This window comes from Aplidium turbinatum, chromosome 18 (assembly GCF_918807975.1).
Source record: "Aplidium turbinatum chromosome 18, kaAplTurb1.1, whole genome shotgun sequence".
Lineage (NCBI taxonomy): Eukaryota > Metazoa > Chordata > Ascidiacea > Aplousobranchia > Polyclinidae > Aplidium > Aplidium turbinatum.
The window spans coordinates 13,198,223-13,217,964 of record NC_137489.1 but is presented as its reverse complement, the minus strand read 5'-3'; the positions used below and the strand labels follow the sequence as shown (position 1 = coordinate 13,217,964).

General features: G+C 37.1%; 1 protein-coding gene across 1 annotated transcript; it reads left to right on the top strand.

Annotated features, from left to right (window-relative positions):
• Positions 1-6,804: 6,804 nt before the first annotated feature.
• On the top strand, positions 6,805-15,297 carry LOC145787546 (lactadherin-like). The gene is made up of 5 exons (XM_082599309.1): positions 6,805-7,095; positions 7,943-7,981; positions 12,429-12,587; positions 13,014-13,183; positions 14,013-15,297. Exons 1-5 carry the CDS (start codon positions 6,843-6,845, stop codon positions 14,148-14,150), a joined length of 759 nt encoding a protein of 252 aa, XP_082455435.1. The 5' UTR covers positions 6,805-6,842; the 3' UTR covers positions 14,151-15,297.
• The last annotated feature ends 4,445 nt before the right edge of the window (positions 15,298-19,742 follow it).

The window sequence follows — 19,742 nt, the reverse complement described above, 5'->3', positions numbered from 1 at the left end:
TAAACACAACTCCTTTACTTCTGACGGGCGTTCCACAACAAGGTCATTTTCAAATGAGCTGACAGGAAGTGAATAAGCTTGAGCTGAGTTAAAGGAACGCGAGGAACGATGCACTGCCATGGTTTCCCAATGCACCTAAGCCACCTATTAAAAAGTCATTGGTTGATTTGGAATAAAGCTCATTCAATTAGAAGTGGCTGTGGCTTGTGAGTGGCGGTTGCAGTTTCTGTTTGTCCAAAACAAGGAGGTGTTGAAGTTTTGATTACATTATCGTTGCAAATCCATGAACTGATAGGTTCTTCTAATGTCGATCGCTTGATTTTTTGCGTTGGACTTATGTCACTGCTCGAAAGGAAAGTTTTCTGTCCAGAGCGGTGGACCTGACTTCACCACAAACTGGGAAAACGTCAATGATGGCTAAGCATGATTTCATTTGCTAAATCAACTTTATTTTTGTTCACACAAAAATCAGTTTGACAAATCAATTTTCAAGCTGTTGTTTTCCGGTGTTTTCTTGTTCTGAGTTATACGTTTACTCATAGTGCTGTATTCGTAAAAAAAGCACAGGGTATACTGTCAGATTTTCCAAAATGATAAATAATACACACCTTGCAAAGTATTAATCTTTATTCTACCATAACATGAATTATCAACATCAAAATTGGACGAGAGGTACAAAATTGTTTATTTTTCTATGAATACATTCCAAACAGCCTTCCGAGAGGAATCTACATCTTTATCCTCTTTACAAATTTGGGATCTACCATTCTTAGCTGATCGGTGGTTTAGTAGCCAGGATCTTACATATTTTTAGCGGTAAATTGAGCCACAGGTGGTCCATTGAAATTTATAAATATCAAACAGCTCACATTATCAATGAGCAAAGATGCTCTTAAACCTGTGATAATATTGTTCATTAAACTGAAACCACGTTTATATTCTGCTGTCAAACAAGGTAAAGATGAAACAGCTGTCAAGAGTGACTTCAAATTATTGGGCACGATTTCAACTTTTTCACTAAAGTTTCTTAATCTTTGGATTGATTGTATTGACTTTCATCTACGTCAAAGCGTTTACAAATTCTTCTCACCTCTGCTTCTCCATGACGTAAATTTCCTTCTATCATTTTTTCAGGTTGCAAGTTAGTAGTATCAACCAGTAGCTGACCATTGTCAGTGTCGGCATTAGTGCAAACTCATTTGCATTCTGCTAACAATGCTCTGAATGAATTGATTCGCGTTAATTGGCACCGTTTTAGAATTCTGTATCAGAGGAATATTTCTGAACATTAAATTATCCTTCGCTGCTAAAGCCAACTGTGTTTTTTCTCCCGGATTTTCCTTGAAACTCTCAATAATTGGTATTGTCCTTTTTATTAAAAATTCGGCTTTTGGTAAAGTTGTCCTTCAAGACTGAAGTTCAATTGATAACATGGATAATTCTTGCAGAACATCATACATTAGGAATCAGTAAGGATAGCATAGGCACTCTCTTTGGAAAACCAGAGGGTATACTGCAGAGATTGTACTGTACTTTATAATTTATGGCCGTTACTACCGCAATTAATCACCTGGTTTTAATCTAAAACACGTACAAAAGCTGTTGCTTAATTAGCTAAATGTTTTTCTCTCTGGTTTCGAAGGATGTTCATTGTTCCAACACCTAAAAACCTGCATGTTCGACTCCAGCCACCAGCACTTGCTGTTGTTTCTCTGGGCAAGAAACTTTACGATAATGGCCTCTACCCAGTGATCGATTTCGAGTAATGGGTAGTACCAAATTTAAGTCATAAGTAGAGTAGACAACCTGAAACAGACATTGCCGTCGGCTGCAGCGTGGGTCAGGTGTACGTCGGAAGGCGTACACCGATGCATAGCGCTCATGTCTGCTTTCCCGCAATGCAGGATAAAGATAATAAAACAAACAAACAACTCATGCTTGCTGGGCATATCTCGGTCAAAAATCAATCATTCTAAAAACGTTGAATCAATGCAAAAACGATTGGTTTGTTGTCTAGTAGTTGGATATTGATGAAATTAGTTGTTACACCAATGTTTCTTTCTTTGTAGATTTCGCTACTTGTGACTTTCGCAGCAGACATAAAACGTGACAAAAGTTTGATTTTCATGTCTTGTGTTGTTTTGCTACATTTAGTTTTACACAACAAATTTCAATAGTCCCGATCGAGGCAAAAACATGCTTACTAGATTTCTTCCCAACATTGGTCACGTGGTGATGGTGTTGGCTGCACGAGATACACTTATTTGTTTCAGCTTTTCGTCGTTCATTGGAAAGATGAAATTGCTGTGCATTTTTGCTTGTTTTCTTTTCTTGAGAATACTTTCGGGTACGTATTTTGGGAGGTGCCGTTTTAAAAACATTGCAGATGTTTTGCAAACTTGCAGAAGTAGGCTATATGCATCCATTCATGGTTCACTGGAATAGGTCAATACAGAAAGAAGTAATAGTGCAGTTCTAAGTGCACAATTTTCCAGTCGAACGCGTTTTTTATCCATCATCCAATTTATTTGACCAGTTTAGTAGCTTGATGTGAGCCTAGCGTGTATTCGTACTTTTAGAGTAGCTTCGTTTATGCCATGAATATAAACTGAAATAGTTTTGTACTATCTTTCAGATTTAAGCTCGTTGTCGGTGTTTGCCACAACTATTCGAAATCTCTTTCTCTATGCCTCTATCTCAACTTGATACGTAGTTTATTTCGAATTTGTTTATTGGAAGTATACTGTCTTTTTGAGTGGAAACGTTGGAAGTTAATAAAAATTATTTTAGAGCAGTTCGATTGGTACCTGTAGACGAGAAGATCAGCGACCCAATTGCCTAAGAAAGCGCACCGTCTCGATTTCAATTGCAATTCATTTTCAGATTGCAAATCGTTCTAATTAAATCCTTTATTGCATAAATGCATAGCTAAAGTAAACTTTCATTGCTGTCTTTTCGAAAAGTCTGGTTCATGGAATAACGGTTTAGTGGAATGAAAATGTACGTGATTATCATTGCGATTGTCATAGCTTATAGCAGTGGCTCTTAACCTTTACTAACCTGCCGAACCCTTACGCTGACCTGAAAGCTTTCGTTGAACCTCAAATTTTCGCTGAATCACAAAAACGAAATCTACCACTTTTAATAGTAATACATTACTGTACCAATGAGACTTCTGTTGATGTTTTTCTGTGACCAGTAGTGAGATTCGAAGCTTTGTCTCAGAAACAGCAATTAGCCTATATCATTTGCGCATGCAAGCCGGTTTCGTTTTTTTTTTTTTGCTTTAACATCCACCAGAATAGAAAACGCATGCTTCATAAATAAGTAGTTATGAATGGCACGAGAACTTCAAGGGCAACTTTTGTAATAAGATAACTTTCTATTTGTTGGCACCAAAACGTTTGAAAATTTGTTGTGTTGAAGTTTTTTTTTGCATCTTGCTTTCTTGAAGCTCGATAATGTCATCCAAGTAGCCTATGGACTGTTTATATCTGCTGTTAAGTTGAAAAAAGTTGAAAAATAGAACTAATTTCCTTAAACTAAGGAAGTTTCCTCAAAAGTGAGAGCCCTGCTTTCGCAGTTCCATGCAAATAGCAAACGTGAGGAAATTCATGCTTTGAGAAAATAAAGTTTTTCTTACCGATTGTTTTTACAATGTTTGATAAAAATATAGTTTTTTGCATTCTGTGTTACATGCAGAATTGCAGATGGCATCCTTAGACCTACATCACGCGTCAAACACACAGATGTTTATTTAGCATCATGTAAGCCGCAATTAAGTTTCGGCTGGACCATATTTTCCAAAAATATTCTCTGATATACCATTCAGTAGGGCGTGTGTTGATGTTTCAGAAGACGTTCGCGCCGAACCCCTGAAACAGCTTCGTCGAACCCCAGGGGTTCGATCGAACCCTGGTTAAGAACCACTGGCTTATAGCATTGTAGGGAGTAATGAAAAAATGTTGTCACGTAGTGAATGGTGGGAGTAGTTTGAAGATCAAGCGATTTACGTAGAAAGTTGTGAACAATTTGTCGTTGCCTACTTTAACACCGAAGCAAATGATTCCTTTTAAACTAATTTGACAGTATGCAGGTTTGCGCTAGGGCTCCAACATATAAATCACCACATTTGTTAAACTAAAAGTAAGACAATCTGATTTTATTTATTTTTATTTGTATCAGACACGAATGCCCATATTCGAATCACAAAAGAAACAGCACAAAGAAAGTATAAAAATAAGAGCCATACAAACAGCAGCAACGCAAAAGCATTGAAAATGAAATTACGAGCTCATTTCGATCAGACAACCAACCAGTAAAATTTAACGTTATCAAACGATGAATACCCGGTATTGATATCTTTGAGCCATGGCAGCCATCAAGACTAGGTAACAGCATACACAGTATTATTGTAATGAAGACGGTAATTTGATTTACGATGGCAGTCGGACCTCATCAGGGAGGCAACAATAGAGTTTGACGATAATTAGCATCTTCCAACAAAAGAAAAAACATATTTTCGAAATAATTTCAAAATTAATATTTCCGAAATAATGTATCAAATCTTATAATGTTGCACAAGACTTGATGTTCACGTACGCTATAATGTTTAGGCAAATTGTGTATAGCCTACAGTAATTCTAAATGTGTTATTGAAAGCAACGCGCAGGCGATTAATGTCACAACGTTGATGATAACAACCGCCTCGGTAGCTCAATTGGTTAGCGCGTCACATTTGAAACGAAGAAACTTCTAGATCAATAGCAGCGCTGGTTCGACTCTCGGGGTTTGCGCTTGAGCAACCCACGTCAAGGACTGCTCTCCATTCAGCGGCATCTAATGGATGGAATAATTCTCCGCCAACAAGACTTCAACAATCGGAAACTTTTCTCTGTCAATCTCGGTGACCGGACCTGAGTCAGTGGTTCAAAAGCCTCTACAAGTATGTGAAACTGCCAGGATTAAGCTCTGCAAGAAGCTTTCCCAGTCCGAGGATAAAGATTCAATCAATCAATTAATTTTCCTACAGATGAAATGCCATACATTGGAGTACAATATGAACGGAATAGAATATTTTTAATATCACAGGAGCACTTGTGAAATTTTGATTTTAATTTGTTGGCAGAACAGTAGATTGATCGCACTTGTCGATTTATATCCTTGTCGTCACACATTGCCGTGTCAAGAAAAACACCCAAATATTTGACACTATCTACGAATTTGATCGCACTTCTATTGAGCCGTACAATTGGATTCAAATTTAACTTTAAGTGATTGGTTTGGAAGTACATAGCAAATGACTTTTTGCAGTTAAAAATGACGTCATTAGAAAGCGCATAGTCTTCACACACACGCAAGATATTCTGCAGACCATGAACACTTAGAGAGATACAACAAATATCACCAGCAAACATGAGATGATTGACAAGTATATTACTTATATAACAGTCCGCCTTGGTTTTGCTTAACAGTCGATAAATCATCCATATACACGGCAAATAAGTAAGGACTAAGGGCACTACACCCTGTTTGACACCATTGCTGACAGAAAAAGACCGTGAGTAATGACAACCCCAGCGTATGTATATCCGCTGATGGGTATTCCAATAAACTATTAGACGAACAAGGCATATTGGCACTCCTCGTTGAATTTTTTTTTAATAGGAGGTTGTGGTTTACTCTATCAAATGCTTTAATGAGGCAATTACTTAGTGCAGCTATAAAAATGCTTGATCTATTGCATTAATTATTTTTCTTTGTGTGGGCAAACAAAGTAATAATGCATCCCATTGTTTAACTTAATTTTGTATACTTCAAAAATACACCTCATCAGTAACTCCTGGCATTGATTCAGTGCAAACTTTGAGGTTAACTAGGCCTACTCCAAGTCGTCTGTCAGGAGAAACCCACCATCAAATTTGTATGTCACATATATTAGTGTGAACGGTGAAGCTTTACACTCACAGATTCATTTTCAATCGATTTTATCCGGTAACTATTTCAGCTGACCTAGCTTAAGTTAAGGGGGTCACTTACTTTAGGTCGTCTGGCAGAGGACAATCACCATCAGATTTGTCTGTCACATACATTTTTGTGAAGCTTAACACTCAGACATTAATACAATCTATTTAAAAAAAAGGGGCGATTACTTTAAACCCGGATCAACGTAAAGTCAATCGGGGATCCGCGTAAAGCAGATACAAAAGCATCAAAAATTTAAGAAAAATGTGAACACTATAATATAAACGACGACCTTTTAGAGTAGCCTACATGTTAATTGTATGAGTACATGCATAAAAGTGAGACAAAGTCCACTTTGAATTATGCATGTACTCATACAATTAACATGTACTCTAAAAGGTCGTCGTTTATATTATAGTGTTCACATTTTTCTTAAATTAATATAATCGGTTGGCTTAATCCGGTAACTTTTTCAGCTGCTCTAGCGTAGATTTGGAGGGGTATAAAACTTGTCTGTCAGAGCTTTTCCACCACCAAAAATGTCGGTCACATACCAGACAATCATCTAGAATTCTAGAAGCAATTTACATTACAACTAAGTAAATTTCAAGGGGTAACTTGGGTGAACGTCGCGGGCTCTCGGTCTAGAAATTTTGAACATTCAACACAAGCCAGGGTCACTGAGATTGACATTGTGAAGTTAAAGCTACATTTGTGGTTGAGGTGTTAGGTTCCTATCAGCTGTTTCATTTACTAAGTGTCGTATGGTGTCGTTCAACAAAATTTATTCTTAATTTTGATAGTTTATCAAACATTACTTTTGTAATTTTTTGTTTTGCGATAGTGCAGCGACAAAGTTTCTTTTTAAAACTTTGACTATGATAACTTTAAAAATTACTTTTTGTTTGGGATTTTTTGGTTTTGCTCTTGCTGGCCAAGGTGAAGTATGTTTTCCATTTGGACAAGAAACTAATAATGAGGTCCCACAAACTACCCAAGGTCGTCCGGGAAAAGTTGGACCAATGGGACCTCCTGGGCCAGTAGGTCCACAAGGAGATACTGGTCCTCTGGGGGTCTGTTCTTGCGATGATGAAATGGAAGCAATGAACAACCGACTTAATGAATTGGAAGGTACATTCTGCATTTAATTTTTATCTAATCAGCAATATAGTGTGTTGGAGACTACAAACAACACAAACCCATCTGAGACAAGCTTTAAACTGCCTGAATTAAGACTAAATGTAGTCCAAATTAAGGGTAGGCTAATCCTTGTTGTAGACGTGCAACCGAAATATCCTAATCAAATTTTGAAGTTGGAGAAGACTCAGCGTGCAATGGGCAAATGTTAGGTAGCCTAATCGGTAAAAATCCTTCAGGAAAAATCCACTCCAGTATATATTCCCTGGAAAAATATCTTTCCATTAAATAGTTTCAATATTTAACGGAGACTGTTTATTAGTGGAATTTTATCCAGGGCGATATTTTTTAAGATGAGCTTTTTCCGAATTACATTTACTTTATGCGGTGAGTTTTTTCCTGGGAATATTTATCAGAAAGGATTTTTTTTAGTGGATATTTTTCCTTGGCGATATTTACGTACATTCAGATGTTTTGTCCAAAACCATCTAAACTACAAACTTTGGTTGCTGCTAATACTAAAAACTCAATGTAAATTATAATGTAAATAGACCATGGTAATTTAAACGCAATGCAAAACATTACTTAGAACCTTCTAAAAGGTTAAGTATTAGTCACCTGAAATGTTTGCTTTTTCCTGCATAAGATGGTATTATTGCTTCTCGTTTCCAAAATCTATGTTTAGGCAGATCACTCTTCAATAATATTACTTAGAAAAAGTTGAGAAAGTTAGTTTTTAGCCCTTTTACTTTTACTGTACCGGTATCTTTTTCAAAATAAACAAACTTGTTTAAATTTTGTATCTGAAACTTGTATCCTTGCGTCGTTTTGTCGTTTTCAGAATTCCGTCAAAGAGTGACTGCATTACCAGGATATAAAGGTGAGTTTTGTCGTGAGCTACTTTCAAAGTGTTTCCTTGCAGTCCATGGTCACTAACAGATTTAAAATCCTTTCACCCTTGACGGACATTGTAATTTCCACTTCAGATTTGTACATGCTGACTTCTAGCGGACAAGCCAAACCTTCATTTCCGTCGTGTAGTGATTCTCAGTGTGGACTACATTAATTCCTAGACACGGCACTATTAAATACTAAATATTTCGGCATATGTTTTCCACAAATAAGCTTGGTCGGTAACACATTTGTATGGGCATTTGGTCACGTGGCTTAAGAAAATAAGCTAAGAAAGTACAAATTTTCTCACTTTTTGCTAACTTTTTTTCGCTTGCTTTGCTAATCAACTGCTTCAAAGTTTCAACTATAGTAGCGAATTTTTCAGGAAAGAGAACAACTTTTTTCAGAAACTCTTCAATAATTGAGAAATGATGCTAATTTCGTAAATAAAAAATCTTATACGATAAGTTAACAAGCTAGAAAAAATGTCTCCTTCCTAACTATCACTACCTTCCTTTCATCAACAAAAGTTACTCAAAACGTAGTCAAAAAATAAATGTTTGAAATACCGATATTTCAGTTTTATGAAAGTCTTAAACTTTCAAAAAAATAGTTTAGATTTGCAAATTTGATTGCAAGTAACCGACGTTCGAATCAAATAGCAAAGACTATATGATGTCCTATCAAGGCGGTTGCATACAGTTCAATTGAAAAATCCGAAACTGCAATCTATTTAAGTGCAATAAAAAAGTGTTAGCATTGCCTGGATTGGTTACTTTTTGGGGTTTTGAGTTAGCTTATTGTTTCATTTTGTGAACGATTACATGGGTGCATCTCCACGAAAATACTCGGGTGGATAAATTTAAGAGCCCTCCACGTGCCTATACATTTGACCAAAAAAGATTTACGATTTATGCTTAGCCATTCATCAGTCTGCAGTTTTATCGTTTGCTTTCAAGAAAGGTAGCAACGTCTTCACGGACAACCAACATGTTTTCTTATCTCTGGTTTAGAACATTTCACAGATAGTTGTGCGTTTATTAAAATCCTATTCGGACTGACAGGTGGACGGGTTCCGTCCATACCTAAAACTTTCATCGATTACATAAAAGCTACTGGCTCAAATTAACTGAAGTTTTATGACTTTTCCTAAAAATTATTCATCTTTGGTTTAGTAATAAAATGACATTTTTGTGTAGTATAGTTTTTTAGTGATCAGCAGTTTTTGACACCCTGCTCCCAAAATTATGCAAGTTTTGTGCTGCTGGTTATCTGGAAATCTTAGTCGTCTTGTACAAGCAAGTTAGCAAACATTTTTATTGTTTTGTGCGTTCCAAGATTTACTGCGTGACCTACATGACTGCTGACCATTTCGGATTACATGCATGACTGGACCGTGCGTGCCTTTAAAGAAGAGATTAGCGATTTCAAGGAGATTATTGCGGAAACATCAGACAAATTAAAAAAAAATTGACTACTTTTAGCAAAAAAGCAATAAAAAAAACTGGTAGAGTATGTGTGTGCACTTAAAATTTTAACCAGTTTGCCAATAATTTTGCTCTAACTTTGCGAAAAAAGCAACCTCGTAACGTTTTTATATCAAACGTTGTTAGAAAATAAAAGTATGGATGGAATAAGTCCACACGTTAGGCCATTAGCTGCCAAAAATAGCTTGGTCCGAAAAGGGTTAAAATATTTTCTTTCAACTCCTTGTGCAAAACACGTTGACACGATATGGCACCAGCAGAGGCGCCGAAATCGGGGAGGGGGGGGGGGCAGGGGGGCGGATGCCCCTCCTGCCCTCAATTTTTCTGTGGATGGGGGGGGGCAGAGGGGGCAATGGTGCCCTTTTAAGGTCATGTAAGCTACTGCATATTTTGCAATAGAACAATTTCTGCTACCGGTATTCGCGTTTAGCCTAATTATAGTCTTTCATTTTTGCCTTAAAAGAATATTACACAAAATTCTGTATCACAGTAGGTTACATCATTATAACATAGTTTGATGCCCTTCCGTGCCATTGTTCTTTGTATACCGGACACTTGTATTATTACTCTATAATGAGCTGATAGATGAGCATTATAGCTATATCTTATCTTAAAACTTTTTAAAAAATGGCCTTTAAGCAATAAAAGTGCCCTTTTTTCATAATCCTGCCCCCCCAGTCAAAAGTTGTTCCGACGCCCCTGGGCACCAGAAGCTTTTCAGCTGTTGTCTGTGAAATTATTTTGCCTTCTCGCAAAAAAGAGAAGAAAATGCAAATAAATTTAAAACTCTGCTGAAACACTCTTATCTCGTTGAACAATACGAACGAATTGATTGAATTTTTACTACAGCTTGTGCTAGGCAAGTGGCTCTTCAGCCTATATCAATGCTTTTCATCCCGTGAGAAGGTCCGCACTGGTGCGATGACAAGCTGGTGCGGATGAGACGGATGAAAACTGTGCATGAGTTTTACTTTTCATGATGTGCAATGGTTGAATGGTTCAAATAAGCCAAAGAAAGTATTGTAACCCAAAACCGTTTGTCTTTGATGCCTTCATACCGGTTTAGTCTTTTCATGTGACTTTTCATCAACTCTGTTGGTTGGAATTGGAATAATAATAATGTTATAGTTTTATTTATTCTCGCTCTTCTGTACAACTGCTAAGGTCGACAGCGACAGGGCTTATTTTTAATTTTATATCTGGTTTACGATGTCATCACATTATTACCCGATTTATCCTGACTGCGTTATGCAAGAAATAACTCAATCGGTACCATTTATAAACTTTATAAAGTCTTCGGTTTGATCTGACCTGGAATCGACCTCACATCTACCAGCACTAGAGGCGAAAGCGCTAACTCGGTCACTGAGCTGGTTTCGTTCGTTGGAATAGCGTAACTGTAGCCTATTTGTTTTTCTTTGTCAGCTGGAACGATTTTTAGTTAACGTAATGGCACATGACCACACATGTAGACTCAAACGTTGATTTGTCGTTTATTGCTTACAGGGCAGCCATTTCCGCGGTTTCCCTGCGGTATTGGGATAATTTTGATTCGGAATTACCAGTAAAATTTAGCAGTTGCGGGTTTTATTGTTAATTTTACTTTTTGGGCTTGTTTTACGAATTAGCTAGATTTATAATTTACTGTAGAAGTGCGCTACTTGTTCAACGTTGCACTACAAAAAGTGTATAGCTTTTCTGAAATACGTTTGCGAGTTTGGTCCAAGTGATTAATGATGTTATACCGTGAAAAACACGCTGAATTTGAGGTCGAAACTCTTGATGGATCATACAAGTTCTTGTGCAAAATCCCACCACCTACTAATGGCTAAAAGGCGTTTAGTGCACTGGTTGTCAAAACGAATAAGCTTAAAAAGAGTTGTCGCCTTCTTCGGTGTCCTTGGCAAATACTTCTCTTGTTTCATGGTTTAATCCGACAGATATTTGTAGGCACATTCCTCTTATTGTTACAATCTTTTTATGTAACTTATAATAGCTTTAGTTGTTGTTATTGATTAAACAAAATTTCTTTCATGTTTGTTAAGGTGCCTTAGGCCAACAGTATTTACTTAGGGCAGCAAGAGGTTAAGTAGGTTGAATTTGAAAATCAGTTTAAGTGCAAAATGTTAATGAACAAATCTTTTCATTGTTTTTTCACAAATGGGGAAAACAAATCGCAACAAACTAACTCTGGTTAGTTTGTACCAGTGGTTCTTAAACTGGGGGGCGTGTGAGGCTCACAAGGGGGGCGCAAGAAATTGAAAAACTCTGCATGAATTATGATTAAACATGTCTTCACAACTACGCTGGACAGTCGATTGTTGATGATGAAACTTTGTGTTACAGTGTTTGTAGAGCGTGTTGTTGTCACATCTCGCATTTTTTGTGATGTTTTAGACTTTGCTAAATGTTTGCGAGACACCTGTGGCTATACGCACACTTCTTCCATTTTCATTTGCTTAGGCCTACTTGTGCGAAAATAGTTTTTTCTATTCTCGTGAACATATAGACAAAATCTTGGAAACAAACTTGGATGTGAAGCCGATCTGAGACCTGCATTATCTGCTACTAATCCCCAACTTACACATTTGGTATCCACAAAAAAGTTACATCCTTTGCATCAATGCAACTTACCTGGAAATGAATTGCTGTTCTGCTTAATGTTTTTTAATTTTAAAACAACGTTGGGCGCGAATTTTGTTAGAATTGTCAAAGGGAGGCGTGTCTTAAAAAGTTTAAGAACCACTGGTTTGTACGGATGACTTTTTTATGAAACAACGAAAATTATTTAGTACGAACCGTGCTTTTAAAGATTGAAAAGCATTGGCCTGAGTGATAATATTATCAATTCCCGGAAAGAAAATATAGTATTAGAAAATTTGTATTATATTAATGTGTTGATAACTTAGTGATTGAATGACTTGATCTGATTTGTCCTTTCTGTAGTTACATATTGTTCGGTTGGGTTGAAAGATAGAAGAGTTGCTGATGACGACTTGACAGCTTCGTCTTCTCATGATCCTGCACATGGACCCCAGTATGGAAGATTAGACAATCAACCAGGAACTGGTCATTATGGCTGCTGGGTTGGTGGGCCACCGACACGTGAGCGCCAATAGCTTCTCTAAATTGTACAAAACAATAAACGGCTACTAATTGCGGTACAGCTTGGCTCAAAATTATTTCAAATGAAACATCATCGTTTAATTCCAGCAAGCAATCCGAATTAGAGCAGTGGTTCAACACTTTTAGTTGATTATTTTAAACAATTGCATTGGACTTCATCGGCAGTGTGCCCGACCAGCGAAATCGTTTGCGCGACGCTCAAAACGACATCGGTTCGGCACCGATTGAAACTGCTTAGACAATAACTGTCAAATTATAATCCCGGGCTTGCAGATAAAACACTCTTTAGAAAATGTATGTTTGAAAAATATATATTGCTCAGTAAGAAAGAAAAAAAGAAGCAATTTTTTATAGGCTTCTACTAGCTATCATACTTACCGGCTGTATGCTAATTTTTTTGTGCAGCGAGAAAAGGTGAATGGATACAAGTTGACTTAAAAACGCCAACTCGTCTTTATGGGGTTGTCACTCAGGGTCGTCTGGGAGTAAATCAGTGGATAAAGACCTTCAAGATATCTTATGGAACCTCCACGAGCAATATGGTTGTTGTAAAGGATCCCAGTGGAAAAGACAAGGTTGGAAGGCAATTTGAACAGTAGCAAAGTGTAATAACTATCCTTAATAACCCAAAATTTGTTGATATATATTTTAGCTTGAGCTTATTTGGCAATCTGTTCAGGGGTGAAATAATCGGATGCGCAATTAGTTTCAAGGATTAGCTCAGAGCGTGGACCTCGCCATAATAGCATCTGGACTGGAAGCCAAAAGCTGCCGTCCAAGATAAGGCCTAAACAGGATTGCCATATTGGCAGTTTTAACGCCCAATTTGAGAAATTTACAAATATTTTGCCTAAGTTAAGGCACTGCTGTCATATCATGTAGTTTTTATAGCCCAGCTAACTGCGTAATAGGCCATACCTCAACTTCAACTTTTAATGACCATCTCACTGCGTGTCTTGGATGATGAAATCAAACATTTGGTGCTTTCCATACCGCAGTTTCATAGTTTTCACAACATCATAGTCTAAAACTAAGTAAATAACAACATTTAACATCGTGGTGTGTAGTTTAAAGAATGCAGCCTCTGCCACTACAGCTCAGTTAAAAAATTATTTTATTGATGCTATGAGCTAAAATCAAAAGTAGTAGGCCTAGGATAGGAGTATCTTTTGTTTTTGATCTCTTGCGAATTGCGTATTTCATCTCTTGTAAATTGTAATTCAATGTCACCAGCCGTCATGAAAATTTAGATTTAGAAAAATTAGGTTGTTCTTTATTCCAGTCGCTATACAGTAATATTGCTTTGGTTTAGTTATCACTATATAGCCTAGCCCTAGCCTATAATTTCTATCACTTGTATTATTCTACTGCGTTTGACTGAATTATAAATTCTATGTTTTTCAGATATTTCAAGGCAACACTGACTCAAGCACTTACGTTGTCAACACCTTCCAGCAAACGATAATAGGCAGGTACTTCAGACTGATCGTTGATACATGGCATTCCTTTCCATCTCTGCGAATGGAGTATCTAACTTGCTGAGCAGAATTTTGCTTTCAACAAGAGTGTAACGGGATTTTACTTTGACAATGCTTTACTGACTTTCCAAACCTAAACGAAAATATTTTTTATCGAAGCGTGATTTAGCACTACCTTTGGTTGAGGGCAAATACTTGGAATGTAGGCTAGCCACTCAAACATGACAATTTCCTAGAAGACCTGCAAGACACCGCCAACCAATCAGAACATAATGCTAAATGACTACCGTCCAATCGTGAACCCTCTAGCATTCAGCCAGAAAGTTGATCCTACTTTGAACTCTGTTTGGTAATTACAGAAAAAAAAAGTTATGACAGGAGTGCAAATCATCGTGATGTATTCGCTAGCCTTAACTCACTAGACCACGCTGGCTATGGCGGAACGTTCACCGAGTTTACTTTCTATTAGAAATGTTTGCGTTTTTTCTCTGTTTAACGTGTAATCTTGTGATTGCTTGAAATGCTGTTCCTGTAACTTTTGATCGGCCCAACGATTCATTTGTTTTAACAAAAAATTTTATGTTTAAGTGTCTACCACATTGTAGCCTACAAAATGACGTTTCATATCCAAATAGTCCACGACGAGTTTAGTGCGAACTGTTCCAACAAAGAATCATGTCTGATTAATGTGGATGTCAATGCTTCGTTTTGTTCTTTCATTACTGCATATCTCATACGCTGATGATTACTGCATACATGTTCTCTCTCAGAACAGCCCAAAGGTTTTCTCAACTTACAAAGAGAGCTGCAATAAAATTTGTTTGGAAACCACTGCTCCTAGAAAATGTTTTAATCTTCATCGGGTTATCTCAAACAGCTAACGTAAAGCCCATTCCAGTGACACAATATGTTGGCGCAAACTGAAGAAATGTTTGCTTACGTTGATCTACACAACTACAATAATAACGAGCTCCGCAAGTGCTCTGGTCTGTTAGTCCTCATTTTCATGATATCACATCTTAGCGTTTCTTCTGCCCAAAATGTATTTTATGTTCTTTGTTCACAGAATTGCTAACCGCTATAAGTGTAAATTATATTTGGAAACTCTGCGTGTGAAATATTTTGCGCTAGGTTACAACTAAACTAAAGAGACACTCGATTGTGACGTCGTATTGTCGCGAGTTTTCTTGAATTGCTAATATAAACGAATGGCAAAACGATGTGCTGTTTTAAAACAGCACACGAGCAGAAAGGTGTGTTGAGAAAAAAAGGCAGTGTGAAAAGTCGATGTGTGTCTGGCGTGATGGTGACATCAAAAGCAGCTTACGGCGAAATAGCGACGTCAGTGTGAATCCGCCTTTACGTTGTAACTAATAAACTAATTAGAAGTTTACATTTTCGCTGAATAGTATTACGGTAGTCTTAGTAACTGAAGAACGCAAATAGGCAGGCCCTAAAAAAACTGATACTTTTTAAGATAGATCTACTTCCACCCTTGGAAAAAACTGCTTGAATTTAGTATGTCATGTCATAAGCAACGTATCTACATCCAAAATGTTAAGTGACATAGGCCACGGGAGAGTATTTTGTGGAGTAGGTAATGAAAAAAACAAGCGTTTTATCTAGGGATGGCAGACTGTCCCTAGTTTTATCATTTAGATTGAACGTGTTATTCACATAATATGTGATCAAAAACATATTATGTTTGTTGATCGTCCCTTCAAAATATTACACATTTGCAAAACTCTTAAATAAGCCAAGTTTTACTTAAACTGTTATCACAATTTAAAGCTAAAATATGCTCAAAATGCACCAAATCAAATGTAATTTTTCTGAGGGAGACCCCCCGCTGTTGTATTCGCCTTCGGCGGTCACGCAGCCGGGCTTTGCTCGTCCGCAGCACCCCGGTTTCTAGAAGCCGCCACAGCCCATACCATCGCCTGCACCAGACGAAGACTCTCCGACAAACGTAACAATCCCAACATCGCTGCAAATACACTGTCACGCTTCACTAAACAAGAACTTGCAGTGATCATAACCACATTGTTTCTTGGGTTCTAGTTTCTTGGAAGAAAACGAAAAGTGTACACAAAAAGCAAGAGAGAATATTGAAATAAAAAATGTCACGCCGATCCAAATTTGAAACGTAAAATGTCCCAAAAGCCAACTAATTTAAAGGATCGCAGACACAAATCCAAACTTATGCGTGAAAAACCAATATTTACTACAGATGGTAGCCTATGTTAAAATTGCTGCAACAAGTATTTCAAAAAACAGATGCAATTCTTGAAAAACGAATTCTCTTAAAAGGTCAATTTTACCATTAGAAAATAACTTTAATAATTCTTATCTTGATGACGCAGTTTTTATTTACGAAATTAAACAAATGATGATACAATTACACGATGTTTTTACTTTTTATTAGTACCAGGTCCAACGTTGCCACACGTAGGAATTTATCCCTACGGTAGAGATTTTGGGACATCTGTTATAGGGAGTAGGGAATTCCTACGGGATATTTCACAATTGCTGCGCTTTTCATCTTGATACTTACAATTAGCAAAGCAAAAATTAACATTCAAAGAATGATCACAATTAGTCACCACATCCATCTTCAAATCTATACATACAACAGACGCAGGGGCGTAGTTAGGAGGAAAAAGGTGAGCAATTGCCTTTCCATTCCCGGTAATATTTTAATTTCCAACTTCACAGTCGGTTATAGCATCATTTAACAAAGTTTTATTATTGATTTAGGCTGAAAATACTCTTAAAATGCGCAATTTTATGGTATTTTTTTCATATATTTGTGGAGATGATTTGAAACCTGTGGGTGCTACGCCTTCGCAGACTCGTTTCTGGGCTCACTCACATGTGCAAAAATACTCGTTTGGTCCTCCCTGACTTTTTTGCTGGCTACGCCCCTGAATAGACGTGACCAACACACTACTTTGCAGTCAGTTGTATACATAGCTTAATCTACTGGACTCTATTTTATCACTTATGTCGCAAATATTGTTTTTTCTTTTGTTTAAATAGGTGGCCCAATTAAAGGTGGCCGATAAAGAAATTTTCATTGTAACGTATCAGGCAACAATACGCGTTTTGTTGCCTGATACGTTACAATGGGCGAAACACGTGTCTATCGCTGTCTATTCGATGCTACAATCGGCTGCCAAAATAACTTAAATACGCGTTTTGTTGTGTTCACACTGTTCAGTTTGTTTTTATTTCTGATCATCAAAACGACAAACAATATATGCCAAACATAGCAAAGGTCTAGAAAAAGACAGAAGAGACAAAATGCGGACATCATAACGTGTATGATATCAAAGCAGGACAATCAGTTTAAAATATGGTACTTTTTTATACTAATCAGTACTAAAGTATGCGTAGGAACATGTAGGGATTTTTAAATGACGCTTGTAGGAATTTAGCGATTTTTAGTTTGCGTGGCAACACTGATAAGATCTCGTAATTCTATGCGTTGTTAACTGAGATAGTATCTGAAGCGCAGAAGTATAAATATATGAAAAAAAATCAGATTTCTTAGAAACATGAAATTAGTTACAAGTTTTAATCTTATATTGAAAATATTATCCTCAGAAAATTAATCAGAAAACAAGGCATAAAAACCGTCACAGACAAAAACACTGACTTAAAAATATGAAAAAATTTTCAGAAACCTCATAATTTTGTTGACATGAACAAACGAAAATATCAATTCCGCCATAATCCGTGCAAATAAACATCATTTTATATTTGTTTCAGTCGGTGTAACACAAAAACGATGCAAACAGATGCAATTGATTTATTAGATAAACTAGAAATGCTTCGGATAAGTTGTACAAAGCACCACATAATTATATTAAAGCAAATGTTATTTACGAACATCTCGCACCAAAGCACCGTGATTTAGAAATTACGACAAATATCACAAACCATACTTTATGAACATCTTATTGATGATTTAAATCGCAAAATATTTCATGAGAAAGCTGGCGTGAAAATTAACACACCAATAGCCTACTGATAAAGTTTCCTTTATCTTTTCCCAGCCAGTATCAGTTTTTTTTGCATTATTTCAACGTTTATAGACCTTGAACCAACTTAGAAGGACTGACTTGTGCTGGCTGGGTTATATGCTGTTTAAAGGCAAAAAGAGAAAGTAGTTTTCTTACGATACAACACCAAACCGGCCAAAATTAGGTTTTCACGACTCCGGTTGATCATCATCACGACGTATCGCTGGGTGGGCTTCCAACGTGTAACTGACGCAAAGTTAAGTTTTTCATGATGAATATATTAGATGTTATCATTGCAGTTACAGCTTTTTTATCTGTAAAAGCGAATTTTGTTTCGGTTTGTGTAAACAAACAACCTACTTTTAAACAGCATTGTAGGAACTCTAAACACGTCATATGTGTGGTGTGAATAGTTTTCTTCTATGTCACATGAGGACTGTTGCTCAAATACGGAAGAAAGAGCAAAAACGAAGATTTGTATGGAGGCAATGAAAAGTTTCATTGCCTATGGAGGCAATGAAAACAATCTTGCAGCTGTGGCACATGTCACTTTTCACTTACAAAGTTATAAATATGTTGTAGCAGTGGCGTAGCCAAGGGGGGGGGGGGAGGGGGGGGGGGGTTGGGAGTTACAACCCCCCCTTTGGCACGCGTGTGACGTCACGATATTGAGAATGATACTTTCAGTCTAAAAAAATTGCCTAATTTTAAACAAAACTGCATTAAAAGAGCAAGTTTTGCCAATACCAAACATCTCAGCCAGGAATTAGCAACAAGAAAACATAGAGACTTAGCTTTATTTCCGAAAAATGCCGAAGAAAACATGATCTCATCCTTTTGCTATGCCACCAGATACCACCATTTTACAGGAATATTTGTAACCACATTTTTGTTGAAAATGCTCTCAGAATGCACCAAATTCAAAGTAATTTTTCAAAATTTTCTGGGGGAGGCCCCCCAGACCCCCCGCCGCTGGGTCGTCAAAACCCCCCCTTTCAAAATTCCTGGCTACGTTACTGTGTTGTAGGTTTACAATGTAGAGACTGTAAGGTGCACTTGCATAAATAAAGCAGCATCTAAATTAAAGCATGTCCAATAAGATTACTATTTGTATTTAGTGGATCATCATGTTGTCAGGTTTGGCTGTGGTGGATCATGGCAGAAATCATTTGAACACCCCTGGTCTAACCCTTTACAACAATGCTATTACCACACATAATACCTCGCGACATTATCACGCGCTATAATTGTATATACAAAATAAATCATACTAGAAACGTGACGTTAGTCAAACTGCATGACATCGCATCTACGTCAAAATGACGCACTGGCGATCTACCAACGGTAAGTGAACTGCTAACACCATCAAGTTTACCAAAGTAAACCACTCGACTAGACACTCAAACGGCACGAGGTTGTATGAGGTAGGAGATAATGTTGTTCCTATAAGTGAGACACTTACATCCAATGGTAAGATGTACTTGCAAAAATGCACTGACTGATCTAACAATTGATTTGAACCCAACTGGGTGAAGTTTTTGTTTACTTCCCAGATCATTGAGTTATCTTCGTTACATCGCCATGCAACATGCGATTTTTAGTGGTTTTGTTTCTTTGTGTAGTTGCGTAGA